Consider the following 22,405-nt stretch of genomic DNA (forward strand, 5'->3'; position numbering starts at 1 on the left):
TAACACAGTGATCAGAGTAAGCTAACCTCAGACAGGGATACACATAGGCAATTGCAATAAGTATCCTTCTTCGAGGTTAAAGCCAAGGAAATAATGCTCTACTCAACATTGACAGGCCCAACTTCTTGGCAGAATATACTTTCACAGTTTATTTCATTACTAAAAAAGAAGAAAAAAAGACCCTCAGACAGCTTCAGGAAGGCAGACCACAGAAAGCAGACAGAACATGGAGTGGGTGCGGCAGAGGGTCGAGGAGGAAGGTGGAAATGAACACAGAGGAAACACAAATAGGGGCTGCCAAATGCAGCTATGTGCACGGTAGCTGGGATTTTATTATTATTATTTTTTTTCACCAGGAATAAATCACCAAATGGTTTAACACTGATTTAGAGCAGCAAAGTTGCTCATTGCATTGCAGTACGGGCAGCAGCACCCAAAGCTAGGGAACCACTGAGACACCCCCTAAGCTCCCCTAAGCCTGGCTGTGTGCAAGCCCAACACCTGCCCACACAGGAAAAAAAAAAAAAAAAAAAAATTATAAAAAAAAAGAAGAAAGAAATAAGAAGAAACATAGCCCCAAATCCACAGTCCTGGATTTGTGGATTCCTGGGAGAGGAATGAAGGGAAAGCTGACTCATCCCACCAGCAAGAGGTGGCCAATCTCTCCCTGCCCCTGCCCCTGCCCCTGCCCCTGCCCCTGTCCCTTGTCCCTTGTCCCTTGTCCCTTGTCCCTGGTCCCTGGTCCCTGGTCCCTGGTCCCAGTCCCCTTCCCTCTCCCCCTCCCTGCCCCAGCCCTGTCCCTGCCCCTCCCTCCCCCTCAGCCACAAGCCCCGCCCCTCCCCGCACGCGCGCCAACCCCCGGCCAATCCGCGCCTCCCCTCTCCCACCTCCCCGCCCCCTCAGCCCAATGCCTCCTGGGAGCTGTAGTCCCCCCGTGGGGGGGGGCGGGGGCGGAACTACAACTCCCACCGCCGCCGGCCGGGTGAGGGAGGCGGAGGGGAGGCGGCGCCATTTTGCGAGCGAGGCCCCGGCCCCGCCGCCCTCCGCAGCGCCGGCCGGGGGCGCGCTGCTTTGTCAGGCGGCGGAGGACGGCCCCGAGGTTGGTCTCCTCACCCGCATGCGGCCGGGGCGGCGAGAGGGGGTCAGAGGGGCCGAGGAGGAGCCGGGGGCTCCGCCTGAGGGAGGTGTGGGGTCGGGGAGGGAGCGGCTGAGGCGCGGCCCCCCCCCACCCCCCCACCCGCAGGCAGCTGGGGGCTGAGGGCCTTGCCCTCGTCTGTAAGGTGCGCTGCGTGTGCCCCGCCTCTGCACATCGGGGGATTTACTGGAGTTTAGGGCTTGTCGCGTGGCTTCGGGGGTTTGGCAGGTTGAATCCCGTGTGCGTCCTGTGTTTAACACCTCCAAACGTTTTCTTACAGAATTCTGACAGAGCTACGTGTGCAGTCTGCGTCCTCTTCAAAGGGCAAGGCCACCACGTAGGTTGGGCTCGCTGCCTGCCTGCTCAGCCCCTACTGCCCTCCCTGAGTGTGCAGGTGGAAATGTGTTCACATGCAACGCCTCTGGCCCAAGGGGTAGTCAGAGCGAGTCAAGGTTAGCCAAAAAAGGGTATATTCCATGGGTGGCACAGTTACAGAGCTCTATCCTCCATTATTAGAGAAATTCTCACGCAGACATGCTCCCTTTTTTCATTCCATACCAAAATACATGCCCTGCCTAAGCCCCATCCCAGAAGAGAGAGAAGGTTAAAAACTAATAAAGCAACATTTTTCTTCCACCCATGTTTTCAAGTGGAGGTAAGGTAGCATTTTGGGGAGATGGAGAATAGAGATGTAAAGTCATACTTTCTCCTTGGCAGAAAGGAAGAACTGAGAAGCGGTAAAATGGTTCCTATCTCTTGAGAGGAGGTGAGACCATGGTACCCAGAGCATTGTTACGCCAACTCCAAGCAAGAAGGATAGTTACGTGGCCTCGTTTCTCCCCGTTCTGACATTAGCACTCTCTTCTGATCAATAAAGTTAAATACAAACCTTACGATCTTCACTTAGATGTTTGGGAACTGAAGACCGCAAAATTCTCTGGTTTTTTTTTCTTTTGTTTGTACAGTTGTTGAGGAAGTGTCCAGATTAACACCTTTTCTTGCCAATTTTGCAAGTGAACACGGGGTGATAAGTGTTACTTACAAATCTTCCTGCGATACCACCTGCGGGTCCCTTTCAGACAGAGGAGAAAAACTTTGTTTCTTGTCCGGAATGGGGAGCATGCAACATTATAGTAACATTCACTCCTAGAAAGCTGAAATGTTTCAAGGTTCATAGTAGTAGAACAAACCCTCTGGTAGGAGATGTACTTATTTTCTTATTTAATACTGCTTTTTTTTTGTTGTTGTTGTTGTTAATGAAAGGTTTACTGGATAAGCTACTTAGTCACCGTATTATAAATTAAGTGCAGTTGCTATTTATTGCATTCTGTCTAGAACTTCAGAGTGTAAAGGAAAATGTAAATATGCCTATTAGAGAGACAGAGAATGGATGAGGCAATGGCATGACTGGGTGTCACGCTGGTCAGCACTATTTTGCTGTATGTTTTTAATTGTTCTCATCCCGTCTGTCCTTTTGGAGCTTACTGGCTCATTTTTATGTTGTAATCCATTTGGTGCATTGATTGCCTTTTCAGTTTATTTTTACAAACACGCAACCGAGTGGTTTTGGTACCTAACAAAGGTCTTCAGTTGTTCCAAAAACAGAAACATAATAACAGATTGCGGATTTAATTTTAAGTCTTTATTTAACTAGCACCAAATTATAAATGCCATCCAGCATCTGTTTGATTGGTGTTAAATGGAATAGCTGACTCCAGTTCCCATCACAGAAAAATAATCCTTGTGACTGAAGCATTTTCGTTGGCTGTGTTAGTGGTGATGTGAGGCTTCAGCATGCACTGGAGTTTGGCACATGTTTGTCCTATAATGCAGATTTATGACACTTGCCAGATTCACATAGGTCAGTGGAGGACAGATGTTGTTGATCTGATTTTTTGCCCCCAAATATTAAATTCACATAAAAAGCATGATTTGTAAATTAAGTTTAAGTAAATACAAAGTTTGACTGCTGGACTGATATAGCTCTAACCTGTTTCTCAGGTAAAGATGTTCAGTAGTGTGGGTTTTTTGTTTAAATAAGCCTTCCAGTAGCTACTCTGCTTTTTTTTCTTGTTCAGTACATTTCAGTTGTGACGGTGGAAAGTCTGAAGATGATGTACATCATAGGCCCGAATAACTTTACTCTTATACTTTACTTTAAGATTGTTGGTGCTAATAATGTATTAATTTCTTTCAAAGATGCTTCATGCTGAAAGTAGAGTGAGGCTCTTGGAGTGTCAGGATGAAATCCCGATTGAACCATGTTCTAAAAAAATGAAGTCAACAGAAGGGGCTTATGAGAAACTCTCAGGGGATGACAACCAGTGCATTCAGGATGAAGTGGACCCTGACAGAACATCTAATGATTTGACACCAGTGAATGTCTCAGGAAGCCAGGGGGAACATGAACTGCAAAAGCAAGAGGAAATACCCATGGGTGTCTTGGGAACACCGAACGAAGTGCTTCCTGAAAATAATCTAGGGTTTAGTCGGCCTCTTGATTCAGAGATTGTAGAGAATATAAATCCTCCATTAATAAACAACGCTAAAGTTGAAGAAGAGAAAGATCCTCTTACGTCCAGTAAAGTCGAAGAAGATAATAAAAATAGCTGTAAAACATTCTCACTAAATAGAAGTGAATGGGATGATGAGTTTATTACAAGCAAAGAATTTATTGGACCGATTTACAAGCCGGCTGAAAGTAACAAACAGGACAAATCTGGAAGTTGTGGTGAATCTAGAAGCGATGTGGGAGATCAGGGTGAACTGCTTGAAAACAGAGATAACAGAAAGGAGGCAACAGTGATGGAAACTGTTTCTTCTGCTGTACCAGAAATGGATGATGAACTGAACCAGTTCTACAAGGAAATTCACCAGCTGGAAAGTGAAAATTTAAACACATTTCAGGAGAACGAACTTGAAACCTCTCAGGAGCAACATTCTGCGTATAACTGCAGTCAGACATCACAAGAGGAACATCAGCGTTCATCGCTGGGCAGCCCACGACCGTTTAATGAGAACGGGCATTGTTTCTCTGGAGAAGAGCAAAGTCAGAAAACAAGCAGTGAGCAGCAGTTTGTCACAGAAACAAGCGGCTGGAAACCTGAAAATGCCTTTAATGGACAAATAGATTCTGAGTATTGGAACAACTCCGTGCCTGAATTCAGACCTGCCTGGCAGTCAACCGAGTCTTTCATAGTACCTCAGGGGCTTCCTCCTCCTAGACTGAGCCATCAGTCGCCTTTTCAGATACTGAATTCCCCACTACAAAAAACAAACGCTTTCCTTTCTCAGTGTGATGACTTTTCTTATGAAAATTACTGTGGTTACCATGGAAATGATGATACCAACTGTCATAGTCCATTGCCTGATCCAAGTGCCAGCTATGTTGGTCATACTGATATCCATAGTGCTCAGGTCTTCAGGAATGGAAATAATGAGCAGAATGGACCCCAAAATAATGGTTTCTGTGAAACCAGAGAAGAGTGTTGGAAAGATCCAAAAATGTACAGTACAGAAGGAATGCACAGATTTCCTTCCTTGCAGTTCCCTGAGGAACGATTTGGTTGTGCACAGAAAGTGCTCCTAATCTTAAGAGGCCTGCCTGGTTCAGGGAAATCAACACTTTCTCGGTAAGTCAAGACTTAAAGCTTGGGAACCTTATTCAAAATAAAAAAAAATAAAGATTTTTTAAAAAGTTTATCAGCAGGCACTTGGCAAACTTTGGTATTTGTAAAGTAGGCTGTTAAAATGCAGTCATTTTATGTGAGGACATAACAACAGTAAACATTGGAATCATATGCTTTGGGGTTTGTTTCCATTAGTAAGAGTTTTGATGAACAGAAGCTGTTTTATGTTAATTTTAAAATGTTCTTTGTATCTTGTTCTGAAACTCTCAGGTGGACTAGTAATGTTACGGTCTGCCTCTTTCTGTATTCTCAAATTCCTTCATTTAAAAAAAACTGGTCATCTTCAAAGACCATTAGAAGAATTTTGCTGCTCAGAAAACATGCAATTTGTGTACTGTTCTTCATGTTTTCAGTGTCTTGATGAAATTGTGTATAATCCCAACCATTTTTTCATACTAACATCTGTCAAATTTATTTGAATGCACACAAGAAAAGTATCATTTTGCCTTATTAATATACTCGTTGAAGTCTCTGACAGGGTTAAAGTAGGTACAAACTCCAGCGTGGATTTTCACTATTTTTTTGCTTAGCATAAAAGGCACATAGGTTGGCACAGAATGCAGGCACTATCTGTGGTAAATGAAAACAGGTTTCTCTTGCATACGAGAAGTTACAATATCAGTACTTACTGATGGAGCTTCATGAAGAAACTGTCCAACATGAATGGGATGTCTTTTGTGGTTATGTTCTGTTGCATGCTGGCAGTCTAAAACCACAGAAAATTTAAACAAACAACAGAAAAAAAATCAGCTTGAAACAATACTGCTTCATTCATTGCAGAAATGTGATGTTATTAAATATGATGCTATTTAATATTAATGTTTTTAATATTTTCTGTGCTGAATGGCCTTTGAATCTTTCTCTAAGTATGTTACTCATATTATCTGAAAGATCCTACATACCTTAGTGTGTTTTTTTTTGTGTGTGAATATATTTCTGCTTTTTCATCTCTTTGTAAGACAAATTACAAATTTCATTTAGCAGATGGGAAGGTGGGCACTATGAGATCAAGGTAAATCATAGTCACGGAATTTGGGTGCAGAATTTGAACTGTGCGGGACTTGTTTTTCAGTGTATTCAACTACATATAACTTCATGTGTTCAAAGCTGGCTTTCAGTTGTTAATTCCCATGAAATCATGTCCCAGGGTCTCAGGTACTGTGGGGTGAGCTGAAGGGAGAAAGAAGAAAAAAATGTAGCATCATGGAGTTCTGTAAATGCAGGCTAGGACAGCAAATACAGCCCTGTGGACTCATTATTACCCGCAGGTATCTTGGCAGTCTTGGCATCCTTAGCACCTTCAGACAAACCTCTACTGCTAGTGCTAGCAAAATTACTGTATTGGAAAAGCAGAAAATTGACATCATCTCTATGGGTCAGTAACAGAAGGGAACGAGTTGCATCTTGTAATTGGGTTTCCCAAGTGTATAATGACAGCAGAGCAGTCATGACACCCAGGAATTTTGAATTCCAGTCTTTTTTTTTTCTTTTATTCTTTTTTTCCCAAACTGTGAGTTTGTAACTACAGGCACACATTTCCTGCTGTTCCCAAACTCAAAACGTCTGTCTTTAATCTTCTAATGAAGTCTGTGTTTAGCCCTGACTCTGTCATCCCACCTGCTTGGAATTACAGGCACGTTTCTTGGCAGGGACTTCTGGAGGTCACCTAGCCCACCCTTCTGCTTAGAACATAACTGTTGCCATCACTGGATCAGACCGACTGTGTTTTTCTAGCCTGACTTTGAAAACTTGCGGGTATGGAGTCCAGTCTCTCAAATCTTTTCTGGTGTTCATAGGTCATATCCCCTTAGCCATCTTGGTAGCCATCTGCTCAACCCTTTCATATTTTTCAGTGCGGCTTTTGAAGTAGGAAGCCTCAAACTGGAAACAGTATTTCAGAATTGACTGCACAAGAAACAGATAGAGAGGGGATGGTAGCTTCCATTGAGCCACTTTTTCCATTGGTTGCTTTTTTCCCTAATACAGCCCAGCATGTGGTTTGCTCCTCTTTTGAGGAGAGTACACTCTTGGTTCATCATCATCTACTGCAATCCTTAGGTCTTTTCAGTAAGGCCGCTCAAGGAGTTGCTTTCCATCCTGTACTGATGCAAAGATTTCTTTTGTACCAGATGGACCATCTGGTATAAAACTTGGCCCTTCTCCTTGTCGAGCTTCATGATGTTTCACTTCAACCAGTGCTCAAATTTTTCTGTGTCCTCCTGGCTAGAAGCCCTAATGTTCAGTAGGCGTGGCCTGCCTGCCAGTTTGGTGTCACCTGCAAGTTCTCTGCCTCATCATCCAGGTTAATGGTGAAGATGATGAAGAACTGGGTTCCATCATCAGCCCCTGATGTACTCTGCACGTACACACTGGAAGCGTCAGAAGTCTTAATGCTTTCATACAACACTACGGTCATTGCCCTGTCCTCATCCACAAAGCCAGTTGCTCCATCAGAGTGCAGTCTGGTCTGGCCAATAAAGCAAGATTTGCTTGTTGTAAACCCTCCTTGACTCTTCCCGACTCCCTTGATTTCCTTCACGAGTTTGGAAGTGGATTCCAAGAGGGTGTACTCCCTGTTTCTACCAGAAGCTGAAGTTAGGTGAGGTTGAGCAGCTTGTAGTGCCTTTGTTCCCGCTCTTTATTTCCCTTGCGTAGGGGCATAGCATTAGCCTTTTCCTGGTCATTGGGGATTTCCTCTGATCTCCTTGATTTATTGCATACGTTCACCTGACCTAGACATCACAGCCTCCTGAGACTCATTCCGGTTTCCATCTGTTTATCCATCTACTTTCCAGGTTTGTTTTCCTGCTCTTACCCAACTGTAGCTTTTGGTCTGTGCCTAGCAGCTTTGCTTTGGCCCTAAAATTCCAAGTGGATTTCTCAACTCCTTCTTTTTCCTCCCCTTTCTCCCTAGGTTCATTTTATTTTCCCAGTTTCAGCTGGTGGTATTGTCTCACGCCCAGGATAATCGTACCATTTTCTTCCTCGCACTTTACTTTTTTGCCTTGTCCCTGTTTCCTAGCCCTGCTGCCAGTTGCAAGTTGTTTGTTCCAGCTTGTACCACTCTGCTGCCCACATCCTTCCTATTTTAGGCCAGTCTTCTTCCTTCTCTTGCCATGCTTAAGGTTGTGCTGGGAGAAATGCAATTTACAAGAAAACAAGCACCTGTACTTTGCCAGATACCACTTCCTCAATCCAAAACATCTCAGAGAAAACCTTGGAATAATGTCATGTGATAAAAACATTGTGTTTCTTCCTTTGTTTTGGAAGTGATTGACAACTTAGAAATTTCCTAAACCAATTTGACCAGATAGATGCCCAGCAATGGTATCTTCAGCCCAAGTAACAAAAGTTTGATGAAATTTTAAGTAGATGATAATGTGGTTTTATGATGTGAATGCTATTGGGAAAAGTTACAAAAGACAAATTTTGATTTTTAGGATATTTTGCATCTAAAATTGGAAGCAACTTCCGTTCCCATTCCTCCATAAAAATACCTCAATGTGAATTTGAAAAAAAGTTTAATGAAGTTGAAAGAACAAGTATTCATGTCATTTAAGAAGAACACTTGAAATTAAATCTCTTTCTAGGTATATAAGCAAGTAGTCAGCTTTTTCTGGGGCTGTTCTTCCAGAGAGAGGAACCCATGGATCTCTGGAATGGGAAAATTGAAAGAATATTTAAAGCTGAACATAGAAGCACTTGGGTGCTGTTGTTCCTAATTATGCAGTTCTTTAAAAACATGGCTTGTAACAGTGTTTAAAGCGTCATTTACATAATTCAGTACTACTACAGATTTTAAAGTAGTATTTAGTTACAGTCTAGTTGATTCCCTATGATGTTAGCTATCTTAAATAGATAAATTATTAGATTCTAAGATTATTCTTGATTATAAAATCATCTTTGAAAGAAGGCTGGCTAGAATGCAGCTTGGGGAACTGTTTAAAGAACTGAAATTAAAGCTGGATTTGTGCACGTGTGTGCATGCTGGAAAAAATATGTATGAGTTTGCTGATTAGTTCAAACGAGCACTTTGATTTCCAGATGAGTTTGGTGTGCAGAGCTAATACCTCCTGTTAGATCAACCAGCATGTCTAGGAAAAGTAAGTGAGCTGCTTTAATTTTGGTATCTGCTTTAATGTCACTGCCCCACTGTGTTCAAAGGTGAATGTTCAATTGCAGGGAATGGATGGGAGGGAAAGGCAGGTTTACAGCACTTGGGTAATACTGCTGCTCATTTCGAGCATGTGCACGTATCAATGCTGAGCAATCTGTAATTTGACTTTCCTGTTAGAAATGTATTTATCTTCCTTGGCTTTCCTTCTCTGTTTCACAGAATGGGGATCATCCCTTCGTGGTGTTAGGTAGTAATGGTTTTCTTCGCACAGATGTGCTTTATGTTGCTTCTGTTTGAGTTCATGAGCCTAGGATAAATTTTATTTACAACTTTTACAAGTGTGTAAATTATTCCATATGAAGTTGACAAGTGTGTTTGTGTTTAAAATTTAGTAAAATTTTACTGAGAGGGTAAGGATTTAATTCCTCTGGCCTCTCTGGTAGTCAGTCTGCCTTCCCAGTTACTTGGTTTCAGGGTTATTCTTGCAAATGTAGTTTAGTGTATTAAATCTGTTACATTGGTTCCATAGGTTCATAAATTGCTTTGTAGCCTGAGTTTTGAGGATTAATAACAAAGTATTTCAGGATTAAACTTTGATGATGGATTTGCAAGATTCCCAAACCTTGGTCACAGTGTTTCTTTATTGAAGTTTGGAAAATACAAGAGAGGAATCTAAGTGAATTATTCTACACAACACTGAGCAGTTCCTAGAAACACAAAGATGAACACCCCATTAGTCTCTGTGCCTTGACTCACCAGTTCCCATATATCCCTACAGAAAGCAGACAGTCAGGCTCCTGGGAGCTGCAGGGGTGTGCCTGCAGGTACCCAGCCAGCAGACGAACCGGGTCACAGCTCTGTGTTATCTCTGTGGTTAGGTGGTGGGGTTTAACCCGGCTGGCAGCAAAACGCCACACAGCCGTTTGCTCACCCTCTCCTCTCTCTCTCTGGGATGGGGGAGAGAATCAGAAAGAAATGAAAGTCGGTGGATTGACATAGAGACAGTTTATTAGCACAGGAAAGAAAATACTACTACTACTACTAATATGTACAAACAAGTGATGCACAATGCAGTTTCTCACCACCCGATGACCCATGCCCAGCCTATCCCCGAGCAGCCAGCCCCCCCCACCCCAGCCACCCCATATTAACTGTTCAGCATGACACCATATGAGATGGAATCCCCCTTGGGCCAGTTGGGATCAGCTGTCCTGGGTCTGTCCCCTCCCAGCTCCTGCTGCACCCCCAGCCTGCCCGCTGGCAGGACAGAGCGAGAAGCTGGGAAGTCCTTGGCTTGGTGTAAGCACTGCTCTGCAACAACTAAAACATCAGCATGGTATCAGCACTCTTCTCATCCTACATCCCAAACATAGCACCACACCACCTACTAGGAGGAAAATAACTCTATCCTAGCCAAAACATTATGGCACGTGGTCCTTACTCTGTGCATCTGCATTCAGCACCCAAGAAGTGAGCGGGGAAGGTGGATCCAGTTGTTTCCAGTATCTGCTTAAAAAAAATCCTTCTGTACTCTTCTAAAGCAGTGTAATATATATCCTACTGAAAGGCAAAGACTCTACCAGAAATATTGAACAATCCCAACAAAGTGGCTGTACTTCTGGTGTATCATGCTCTGCTTTCTGAAACAGCACTGCTCTTTATTCTGAGCAAAACTTATACTCTGGAACAGGGAAAAAGCAAAAAGGAAAAAAAAAAAAACAACAAAAAACAGCTTGTGTGCTTCTTTGATTGTGTTACTTGACAGTTCTGTTATTCATGGTTTCTTCCACTCCCCAGTAATTTTGTTATTACAAATCTGTGTTTTAAAAGAAAAATAGTCATCAACTTAATTGCAGGACAGTAATTATGTAGGAATTTAATTAATATACAGTACTGTGTTTTGTTGGTTATTTTTTGTTAAGTAAAACTGGATTTTTTTTTTCCTTTTGAGTTTTTAATGAAGATCCCTAGCTCTGTAACTGATGTAATGTTAGGCCATCCACAGGCTTTAAAGTATGATCTCTAACAGGTCTACTGTTGCTATGTTTTGCCACGTAGACATCTCAAATCCTTGTGAAATTAAACTTAAGTAGCTCTTCCTGCAGCTATTCATGGGAAAGCTTGGTGACTTAGAACTAACATCCATTTATTCCCCCAGGTTATTTGGGATCTGGCCAGTTCTCTTCCCTCCCTGGCACCTCAGCAGCAGCACATCATGCATATTGCTAATTCTGTTCATTTTTTATAGCCTTTGGGTACGTTGCCTGTTTCCCAGTCTGAGTAGCTGCCTAAATTTCCATAGGGCAGCAGAACCTGAATGTTTCAGTACACTGGAAGTGCTCTGGGGCACTGAGTGCCTGGTGGCTGTTTACAAATTTAAATAGAGTACAGAATATAAAAACAGTCAAGGAGATCAGACTGTGGATCAGTAGATCTGACTTTAAACAGAACTGTGCTGTTGTCTCCTTTGTAAAAAGTTTTCCTTGATATGAAAAAACCTTATCTTAAATTTTTTGTCATCTATTACTGAAACTACAGTTCTGTGAGACGTGCTAACCCACGGAGCTGTTGCTCTGCCAGGGGTGGGCTGCACTAATCTCAAACCACTTCTCTTGTGTCATCTTTTTGGGCTTTTCCTTGAATAGACTCAGCTGCTAAAGTTTCAGAAAAGCAACATAGGGAAAAAAAAATGAGAAAAGGTCACTTTCTTCTGGGTATAGTGAATACCAGTGGCTTGTAGATGCAGTGAGTGCCAGGTTTCTCGCTGTTGATAACAAGGTGGATGTGAGTCAGTTTGTGTGGCCAGGACTGGTGGTTAAAACATAGAGCTGAAATAGAAGAGCATAGGATATTGCAGGAATATACATGCTCTTCCCTAATCCTGACTTTCATTAGTGGGACAATGCTGAAAGCTTATTATGATCTTATACTTTTCCCTGAGAATAGGAAAATTGCTGTAAACCTGAGTAATTTGCTTTTGCTGTTCCTGTTCAACGCATATTTTATCTGCAAGGACAGAGCTGCATGGACAGATAAGCGGAGGGTGGATTTAAGAGGAAGAAGCATTTAAGCATCAGCTTCATTTCTCAGCTGTCTCCAGATTCCATGATCAGATTGGTTCCTAGAGATAATTCCAGATGAGAATTGATATGGAAAATGTTAATAAATGCAATAAATGACCATGAGGTGCTAAGAACCTGTTGCAATAGAACCATAAAGTAGGATGCTACAAACTTCTTTTAAAGATGGTGAGGAAAAAACAAAGACAGAAACAGTTGAGAGGGGGAAAAAATGTACTTGAAATTGAAATTTGTATTGGAATTGTTGGAAATACTCATAGCTATACTTTTATAAACCAGTTTGTCATTTGCAAGAGGCTCAGAACCAGGGCACAGATAAATATATATTTAGCTGTGTTGTTTGTGTGTGTGTTTTCTGTCTGAAAAATAAAAGTTGTAACATTTTTGCATTTACCTTTGTTCAACAGTATTCTGCTTGGTGAAAGCTGTGATGGCATTGTACTCAGCACCGATGATTATTTTCGTCAACAAGATGGATACCTGTATAATGTTGTTCAGCTTGGTGATGCCCATGACTGGAACCAGAAGAGAGGTTTGAATGCGTTAAAGAAATTCTATTAAAATACGTTTGTATTTAGAGGATAAAAATATAGCACCACATGCATGGGTTAATGGTCTGAATGAGAAGGAGCATATATTTAAAAAAAAAAAAGTGTAAATATATATATATGTATAAGTATAGAAGCATATGTATTTTAAGTTTTTGTTATGTTTTAATTAGCATATATGTATATTTACGTTAGATTTTGAAATGGTGAAAGGTTCAGAGTTAAAAGGACAAAATCTCTTTTTTCTGTGCTATGACTTGCTGTGAACACAGTTTAATCTCTCTGCTGCAGTGTCTCAGCCAGCAGCTTCTTTCCCACCATAAGAGGAATCCTTCTTTGCATCAAAAGATATGGAGATCCAAGGAAAAAAATCTGTAGGATAGGAGTTAAGAATGTTCTCCCCTTTTCTTCCATCCTCACCCTAATAAAAAAGAATTATGATATGCTGGGGAAAGTTTATGAATGAACAGTGCAGGAATTTTGTAGAGCAATTATTGGAACTGTAAAAATTGTAAGAAACACTTTTGATGTTGGAGTGCCACAATAATAAATATTTGAAATGAAGTTGCCAGTAGAAGTCAAAGGAGCAAAAGAGCTGCTAACAGCAGTTTCCAGACGAGAGGTCTCAGTATGTCACAAATGCAAAACCACCAAACAGTTCTCACTTGGTAGTGGCTTCTGGCTGCTTCTGGCTAGACCTTAAGATCTGTCCAATTCTGTATCATTTAGTTGTGCAGTGCTTTTGATAACCAGAATGCTACATCATTCAGTGATTTTGATAACTAGAACAAGAACAGCTGTGCCCTGTTGCACAGAACACCTCTGCTGCAGAACATTTGCCAGAATAGGTCTGGGCTGAGGCTGTGATCACATCTTCCCTCCTGTTTGGTCTAGGTAGAAGTCTTTGTCGAAGTACTTCAAAATCCTGTGCTTTCATTTCTTTGTGCATCTTTGCAATACATGAAAGTTTGTAGGGTCAGCTATACAAATATTAGGAAATGTTAGAATTAATTTGCCATTGTGACTTTAAATGTGAAATCAGTGTCACTCTTAAGGGGTTTTAGGCCCTTAAAGTTCACTTTTCTGTATTTGTTCAGTGTCTCTTACTGTAGTTTATCCTTTACTCTTTTACTGGTAACCTATGGCTACCTTTAACATGTTTGTAATGTTCTTGACGGGTCCAGTTGGGTTTTAACTGCCTTTTTTTTTTTTTGATGGTGACTAATTAGTTACCTTTTTTTTTCCCTTTTAAACAAAACTTTATCTAAGGAGTTACATCAGCATACTGTGCACACTACTACTAAGATCCAGAGTTAAGACAAGAGAGGAGAATAATGTAAGGGAGTTGTAGCTGTAATTCAATCTTTCTTCGAAAGCTTTTGTAAATTATGGCCCCTTTATCTTCATTACCAAATCGGCTATTTTCTTGCTGCCTTTGAATCTCTTCTGAATTGCTTCTTTCAGGATTTTTCCCTTGCTTCTGACAGCCTGTCAGTCTTCTTTTCTAGATTCGTATCCATGGCAAGGTTTTGGTAGCAGGGGGCCATAGGGGTGGCTTCTGTGAGAAGAATCCAGACGCTGTCCCATGTTAGATAAGGGCCAGGCCAGTAAGTGTTGTTGTTTGTGCCTCTGTGAGAAAAGATTTAAGACAGGGAAAAAAACCTTCTAGGGAACAGCAGCTGGGGGGGGAGAGAGCAGTGAGAAACAGCCTTGCAGGTGCCAAGGTCAGTGCAGAAGAAGGGGGAGAGGTGCTCCAGGCAGGCAGCAGCAGTTCCCCTGCGACCTGTGGTGAGGACCGTGGTGGAGCAGGCTGTCCCCCTGCAGCCCATGGAGTGCCACGGTGGAGCAGATCTCCACGCTGCAGCCCGTGGAGGAGCCCCTGGTGGAGCAGGTGGCCCTGCACTGACAGAAGCTGCAGCCTGTGGAGAGCCCCCGCAGGAGCAGGCCCCAAGCCAGAGCTGCAGCCCGGGGAGAGGAGCCCACGCAGGAGCAGGTGATCTGGCAGGAGCTGCTGCCCGTGGGGGACCCAGGTTGGAGCAGTTTGCTCCTGGGGGATGGACCCCGTGGGACGGAGCCGTGTGGGAGCAGTTCTGAAGAGCTGCTGCCTGTGGGCATCCCCCGCAGGCTCAGTTTGGGAGTGGAACAGGGGCAGAGAGTGACCGAGAAGGAGCGGCAGAGAAGCGCTGACTGACCATAACCCCCGTTCTGTGCTGCTTGGGGGGGAGGAGGTGGAAGAGGACTGATGAGGGGAAGGCGTTTTTGGTTTCTTTCCTTTGTTTCTCACTTCTCTAGCTTGTTAGTAATCGGCAGTAAATCTTACTATCTTCCTACTCTGAGTCTGTTTTGCACGGTAATTGTTGAGCAATCTCCCCGTCCTTATCTCTTGAGCTCTTTGTGTCGTATTTTCTCCCCCTTTCTCTTTGAGGAGGGGGAGTGAGAGAGTGGCCATGGTGGAAATCTGGCTGCCCACCCGAGTAACACCACCACACTGAGAAAGATCATTTGTGCAACGTTAATGAAACCAGAGCAATATATTCTTCAGTTTTTATGGCTTTCCCCACTGATTCTTAGTGCTCTGTTATAACATGCTTTATATTTGCTTTTTCTCTCCCTTCCGTCTACATAGTTACTTCCAAGACTCTTTTCTTCCTGTTGTGTGGATTGATTCCATCAAGAAAAATCTACAATAACTTACTTTTTTTTTTCAACAATAATTCTACAATAACTTAGGGTTGGGTTTTTTTGTTTGTTTGTCTCATTGGTTTCCTTCAGATCTCCTCTTTATTCAGTGTACAAACTGAACATTATTTGCTGAATGGGCATGTATTTAACAGATGTATTTATTTGTTTTATAAACCTTAGTACTTGTTACAGACATAGCTTTTCATTTAATATATACTATTTTAACTCTGTTTAATGGAACATCATTAATTCTCCTGGAAACTTTTTTTTTTTCCTGTATGCCAGTAATCTTAGTATTTTAAGCTTCAGGTATTTCATTTATTTCATTTGGTTCATCATCTTAACTTCCTTATGAGCACTAGTGGTTTTAAATTCTGATTTTTTTGTGTGTGTGTTGGCATGCTGTGGCACAGTTGTTAAAAATATCTTCCTGTTTTTGATGCCAGACTTTTCAATTTAGACATTCTCTCATTCTCTTCAGGATATGTAGGAGTAATAGAACTTCATATATTCAGAATAATTTTTCACTGTATTCATATTCATATGAGTTCATATCAATTTTTAAAATTCTATTTGTCACTTCTTAAGTTGGACAGCCAGAAAATGAAGCTTGTGTAAAGTAGTGGCCACGTGGTATGTTCAAGAACATTCACCAGAAGGTGATCTGTCTTTGTTTTCAGTCGTCCTGATCTAGCAGGATGTGTGATGTCTTTGTATGAAGGCGACATATCTCTTAGCATTTTGCTGGAGAAGAGCTGCAATACCTAACTACAGCTCCCTGTTCTGAGCTGCTGGTAAAGCTGGAACTTGGATATGGTTTTATGCTGGGGGTGTCAGCAGGCCCCATACTTTGAGCAGCTGTGTAGAGTGGCTTTGACTTTACACTTCTTGTTTACCCCTTTGTATCAGTTCACCACCACCTTGTTTCTATGTTCCTGCTTTCATTTTTCTTACCTTTTTGCTCCTACTACTTTCCATTTCCATCTCTACCTTTCAGTACTTTTCATCTTTTTCTTAGAGCAGTGTGTTTCAGTCAGACTGTTGCAAAACAATTCTTGTGTTCACCATTTTATTTGAGTTATATAATTGTTTATTTACATGCACTAATTTGAATTACATAACTGCTTATTTACATGCACTGTTTTTCATTGCAGCAAAGCAAGCAATGGAGCAGGGAAGATCTCCAGTTATAATAGACAACACTAATACTCAAGCCTGGGAGATGAAACCATATGTGGAAGTGGTAGGTTTTGTTGTGAAATCATACCATCTGTTACAGCCTCGCACATTTACCTTCACGTGTGGTAAGCTGGTCTGCTTTGTGCCAGACCATTTTCCTTACTCAAGTTTCTGAAGAGAGACTGCTTATTGATACAATCAGTAACTGGTGTGGCAATAGTCCAGAACAATTTTAGGACAGACTTGACCTAATCTGCTTAGTGTGGAGTGAAAGCTAAGACAGGTTTGGGGGCAAGTGAAATTCAGTGTGCTAGTATTGTAGAGTTAACTACATCCATTTATTATCTGGTCTACCAACAAGTATAAAAATAGTCATTACTATTCATATTTTATATAATAATGATACTCATATGAACAATATTTTTTTTGCTTGCTGCAGGCTCTCGAAAAGGGATACAGGGTGGAGTTCCATGAGCCTGATACTTGGTGGAAGTTTGATCCTGAAGAATTAGAAAAGTAAGGTTTATATTGCAGAAATCACTGTACTTCTATGTATATAGAGACAGACAAACAGATTTGCCCATGTAAATATATATATAAAAGGGGTTTTTATTTTATCCAGTATCTGATTTATTCAAATGTGTAACTACTAGTATAAAATACATTTTAAATCTGCATTTTGAGATGTACCTTCAAATAGAAATGTTACGGATATCAAGAGAGGTCCTGTCTTGTTGGCCCCAAGTAGTCAATACTAAAACTTTGTTGCACGTGGGTAGAAAAAGTGATTGAGCATTGTTGTAAGTGCTTCTGTTGTATGGAATGATTTAAGTTATCCTGAGATTTTTTTTGTTAAAAAACACTGAAGAAAAGCAATAGAAGACAAAAGGAAAATATGCATTTTATTAAGAGTGCATAAGTGTCTTGTTATGTCTACTTTTTTTAGATGGCTGTGTCAGGGAATAGTAGTCCATTGCTAATAAGTGAAAGTTAAAAGGAAAGTTTGTGTTTTAGATGGTTCTACTGCAGGATTTTGTGAAATTGTTCCCAGTCTTGAGAGGGTCTGTTGTAGAGTACTGTTGGACATTGGTTATCGGTCATGTGTGTTGTGAGAGCATCTAGAAAGCTGGTTATTATTCCTGGTTAATTTTGCCTTTGGCTCAGGTGTACCTGCTTTTAGGAATCTATGAGGTACCAACACCACCTAGGGAAATTTGTGTTTGAAATGCAGTGTAATGCTTTCATGGTTGACCAAGGAGTTCTCTTGCTGATTGTAATTTTAGGTGCTTCCAACTGACTTGGCTTTTCGTTGTTTCAGCTTTGTAAAATAGCCCCTACAAACCACCAAGTACGTTTGTGTAATACATATATTGCCTACTTAGACCTTATTCTGTGTTCTCTATAATTTTTTTAAAGTTTTCATCTTTTTCTCCTAAGCTACCACTAATTTATTCTTAGAGATGGAGTTCTCCCTCTGTTGGATGAGTTCTATTAAGTTTTCCTAGTTATGGTGTGGCACTGCTACGTCAGGCAGGAAGCTGTCTCAGTAATCAGACATTTCTAAGATGTTCAGTGTGAGATCTCCTTTGCATGAGAAAGACTCAAATTTTCCAGAAAATGCATGTTTTCACGTGGTCTGAATTTTATTTTTAACTTTCATCCAGTGCTGTACAATGGTGACACTCTAGTAGTCTGGTGCGTTTCTAGATACCATTTTTATAGAGCTGTGTCTGCCTTAGCGCTTAGTGTTTGGAAATCCATGAAAAGCCTTATTGAAAGGAAAAGAGACAAGGTCAGCGCTGGCTGAATGGTGAATTCGTGATGTCAAGAACATGACAGATGTTCTAGTGTGGAATAGTTTTCAGAGCCTTTTTTTTTTTTTGTTTCTTCCAGCATGCCAATGAGATACAAATTGCCATTAGACTCGCTCATGTGTGATTTTGCTCTTAGTTCAGTTTTGTGCATGTAACTTGTGAAAACATCTTGACTTCACATTTGTGTTTTGCAGTAGTGCTTGAGACATCTTGCATAGCATTTAGACCTTTCATATAAAGGGTTTTATACTTTCAGATGCAATTTTTAGGGTATCTTGGATCAGAACAAGTAAGTGGCAAAATGATTGATAGCAATGTTTTTGACGACGTGTTTAATGAGTGTTGGATGAAATGTTACCTTTTTTCGTGCTTGCATGCTTTCTGAGTAGCTGGTCAATTGGAACATTAAAATAAGTGCATTTGATTCAGACTTTTGGGAAATAATTACCCTGTATAATCAGTATTTTGGGACAGGTGGTGTTTTCTTAAACAGTTACCTGCTGTCTGTATATACACAGAATTGATATGCAACGTGTTTAGTGTACCCCATTTTCCTTCAGTTTGATTGTCAACTGCAGTTTGACATTGACTGCATCGAACCCATGCTGATTGTTTAAAGCAGTAATGCCTTTGTAGGATTATTTTGCCAATATATTGGTGTGCAAGATTAGTCTAATGTAGAAGCATTTAACAGTTACAGAACTTTACTAGTATCAATAGATTCTTTGTTGCTGCAAACAAAAAAACAAAAGCTTTCAAAGCCTAACTATCTGTTAGGAGGTTTAGCTGGCATATCTTACTGTTTACGGGTGAGATGGCTTTATGTTCTTTCACTATACCTCGGCTATACTGAAACATGCCCAAAGAGGATGTTTGCTTTGAGATGTGGTTTAGTGGTAGACTTGGCAGTGCTAGGTGAATGGTTGGACTTGATGATTTTAGAGGTCTTTCATAACCAGAATGAGTCTTCAATTCTGTAACATCCTACTATTAAATGACCCTATACAACAGATTCGTTCAATTTATTTTTTTTTTAAAGTAATTTCTGTGCTTGATGGGATTCTGCTGCTGGTGATTGTATTGTCCTGCCTTTTTCTTGAAGAAAAACTACTTGCTTATTCAAGTCCATTCAATTTTGGGTGAATGTGCACTTTATGCCATTTGCACTTGAGTTGTTTTCTTTTCCTAGCTGTACTGAGATAGGGAGAATCTTACAAAACTTTGTACTTGCACTGGGTGGCATAAAAGGATTTAGACTTCCTCTTTTCCATTTCTTTATCATGTAAGTCAAGTGCTTTATAGAATCCCTGTATTTCTAGGGGTCGGCTTTTTCCTGTGCTCATAGTCCCGTTCATATTTGTGAATAAAATCAAACCTGTTAAGGCTTGTTAGCTGGTGGGTTTAACATGCTGCTGATCCTGGACAGCTTTAGCAGGATGTGAAAATTAATATATTTTAAGTGGTGAGCCTCTTGTGGTGGTCACTGTAGCTTCTGAAGTTGTCTCATCTGAAAAAAAAAAAATCTGTGAGGGAAATACTCCACTTAATTCTGAGTACCTCTGAGATGCCCGATTCTTCTTCCAATCTAAATATGAAACTAGTGTGCTACCTACAGTATGCTTTGAGCTTTTGTGAACTTGATAGGTACTCCTTTGTTGCAATAATGTGCACAAACTCCTAGATTATTATTATTTTTTAATATTTCTCTATAGACTACGCTTTTTCCAGCATATCCTATTTGTCCCCCCTGTTGATTTCTCCCTTACAGAATTCAGAAATTTTTAATTTTTTGTTTAAATTTAAAATCTTTTATTTATTTATTTTTTTTAAATCAGGGGACTCATATATACCGAAGTGGTATGACTTGGAAATTTTTCATCTTAAACAAGGTTTCTTGGTGATAAGAATATGCTGGGTTATGGTAAATTCTTGTCTACATTATAAAAAGATTTCATTTACATTCTGTGTCTATTCTTTTAGATTCAATTCTGTTACAACGCTAGTAATTTTCTGACATTTGGTTTGTGCTTGAACCTTGTGGTTTTCTTTTTAGCAGGGACTGAAATTCTGCTAATGTGGATTTTAAGGTTGCTATTCCATAGATGCTGAGGAGATAGATGCATTGCAATGTAGTATCTCATGTCTCAGGTTCTTAATGGGCCAAGTTCTCACTGAAAGCAGCAGCTCCTCACTAAACACTGCAATGATAACTTTTTTGGCTGCTCTTCCCTTCCCTTATCTGTCTTTTTTGAGTATATTTCTCATTTTTTCTCAAGTATTGGTAATACCTACTAGATAAAGTATCATGAACATGCAGTGCTAGTTCAAAACTAAAATTTTTCCTCATTTTATATAGAGATTTATCCATGAGAAACACTCTGTCATCAAGTCTTGAAACCATGTAGTTCCATTTGTTTTTGTTTCTTTGAACATTGCTTCCATAAGTAATAGTCTAGAACACATTATTCCCTCTACCTATTAGCTAGTATACAATGCAAAATTCCTTGAATAAACAAAATAAAGTCTTTCTAGGATGATTTGTTTGTTTTCCTGGTGAATAACATCACATTTCTATATGAAGAAGAAAGGCTGTAATTGTTTTCTGTTATTTAACATTTTCAGTGTTGAATTGTTAAAAAATAAAAAATAAATAAACCTTAACACAAGTTGACTATTAGGAGAATGAGAATACAATGTAATGAAATTGAAATTTCAAATGTCACAGCATTTTAGTTTAAAAATGTATGCAATCTCTTGACTTAGTTGAATGTATGTTTTTCAGTTATCTAAAGCTTACTGCTAAGTAATGCAGGAAAACACAACTGGTTTTTATAGATATGAAAAGCAAGAAGAAAAAATGTGAAATCAGTTTTTTTTTTCTTAAAGACTGTAAACGTAAACATACCAGACAATTTATTTAAGTTTTTATTTTTGTAGGAGGAATAAACATGGGGTCACTCGTGAGAAGATTGCTCAGATGTTGGAACGATACGAATATCAAATATCCATACCTATTGTCATGAATTCAGTTGCACCTCCTCACAAACACACACAAAGGCCACCTCTGCAGCGAAGACATAGGTGGGGAGGCAATACAGACTCATGGAATTCTTTCGCTATTTCCAGTAGCCGATAACACAGTTGCAGTCAGTTATAAAAATCTGTTACGTGCCCTTCTAAAACACATCACCACCTCCAATGAAGTAGTGGATTATCTGTTTTAAATAGGCCTATTTCAAGACCATTCCCTTCTGGAGGTTGTTTCTTTAATGGACTTGCATGTAAATAAAATTGAACATTTAATGTTTTAAAAATATATATATATTTATTACAGTTGTAATAACTTTGATTTCAGTAAAATATTTGATATAGTATGAGGTATAGCAGTCTTCCTTCCTCAATTTAAGACAATGATGTTTTAACTGTAACTGTTGAACAGTTTTTTTAAAGAGGTCCTGTTAGATACCTTTTAAAACAGAATTAAAGCCCAGAAGAAGAGCTTATTTATGTAGTAACTGATTTTAATGATTCTGACTTAGACTCCTAATCTTTTATGAGATCTTTCTGAAAACACTTGTCTTGGATTGTCCTTTTGTTTTAATTGGTATATATTGACAATTGGCAAACTATTGGCATGTATTTTCTGGCTTTTTGTCTCAGAAGCTCATCTCAGCTGAAGCAGCGTTCTTTTAATACAGTGTTCACCAGCCTTAAACTCTGTAACCTCAATTCTTTAATTTATTTATTCATTTTCATTGGCAGCAGCATGTAGAATATGACTGTGTCTGTGCACCACCAACTCTTTTTGTACTTTAAAAACTAAATGTTCTCACTACAAATGCCAGTTTGTTGCTCTTTCTACGCAATTTCTTTCATCCAGGATAAAAACTAAGTACTTGGAAGTATCAATTCAATACAAATAGTGGAGATAGTTTTGTAAAACCATGTTGCATTCTTAATTTTGGCACAGGCAATGTGATCTGTTATTCAGCGCTTAGCAATGAATGAGACAGCATGAAGATTTACTAATTTATTATCCATTTTCTTTCAAAACCTGATTAATTCATAAGTTTTCACTTCTCTTGCTTTCTAACTGCTTGCTGTATTAATAAAACATGTTTGTCTTCGATGTTGTTTTAGTAGTTCAGTGCAACAGTTATT

At 40.1% G+C, this 22,405-nt stretch overlaps 1 protein-coding gene across 3 annotated transcripts in view; it reads left to right on the forward strand.

Moving 5' to 3' along the window:
- The first annotated feature begins 1,030 nt into the window (after positions 1 to 1,030).
- The window catches only part of N4BP2L2 (NEDD4 binding protein 2 like 2), a 45,146-nt gene continuing 23,771 nt past the window's right edge, over positions 1,031 to 22,405 (forward strand). The window contains exons 1-6 of one of the 3 annotated variants that reach the window (XM_032190734.1): positions 1,031 to 1,099; positions 3,335 to 4,767; positions 12,429 to 12,553; positions 16,406 to 16,494; positions 16,870 to 16,946; positions 21,182 to 21,325. In XM_032190734.1, coding sequence (XP_032046625.1) covers positions 3,335 to 4,767; positions 12,429 to 12,553; positions 16,406 to 16,494; positions 16,870 to 16,946; positions 21,182 to 21,325 — 1,868 coding nt within the window. In that variant the 5' untranslated portion in view covers positions 1,031 to 1,099. Of the gene's footprint in view, positions 1,100 to 1,464; positions 1,588 to 1,801; positions 1,902 to 3,334; positions 4,768 to 12,428; positions 12,554 to 16,405; positions 16,495 to 16,869; positions 16,947 to 21,181; positions 21,326 to 22,405 lie in introns of those variants that run through there. The other 2 variants (XM_032190725.1, XM_032190744.1) reach the window with 2 other exon arrangements.

The sequence above is a fragment of the Aythya fuligula genome, chromosome 1, assembly GCF_009819795.1.
Source record: "Aythya fuligula isolate bAytFul2 chromosome 1, bAytFul2.pri, whole genome shotgun sequence".
NCBI classification, from domain to species: Eukaryota; Metazoa; Chordata; class Aves; order Anseriformes; family Anatidae; genus Aythya; species Aythya fuligula.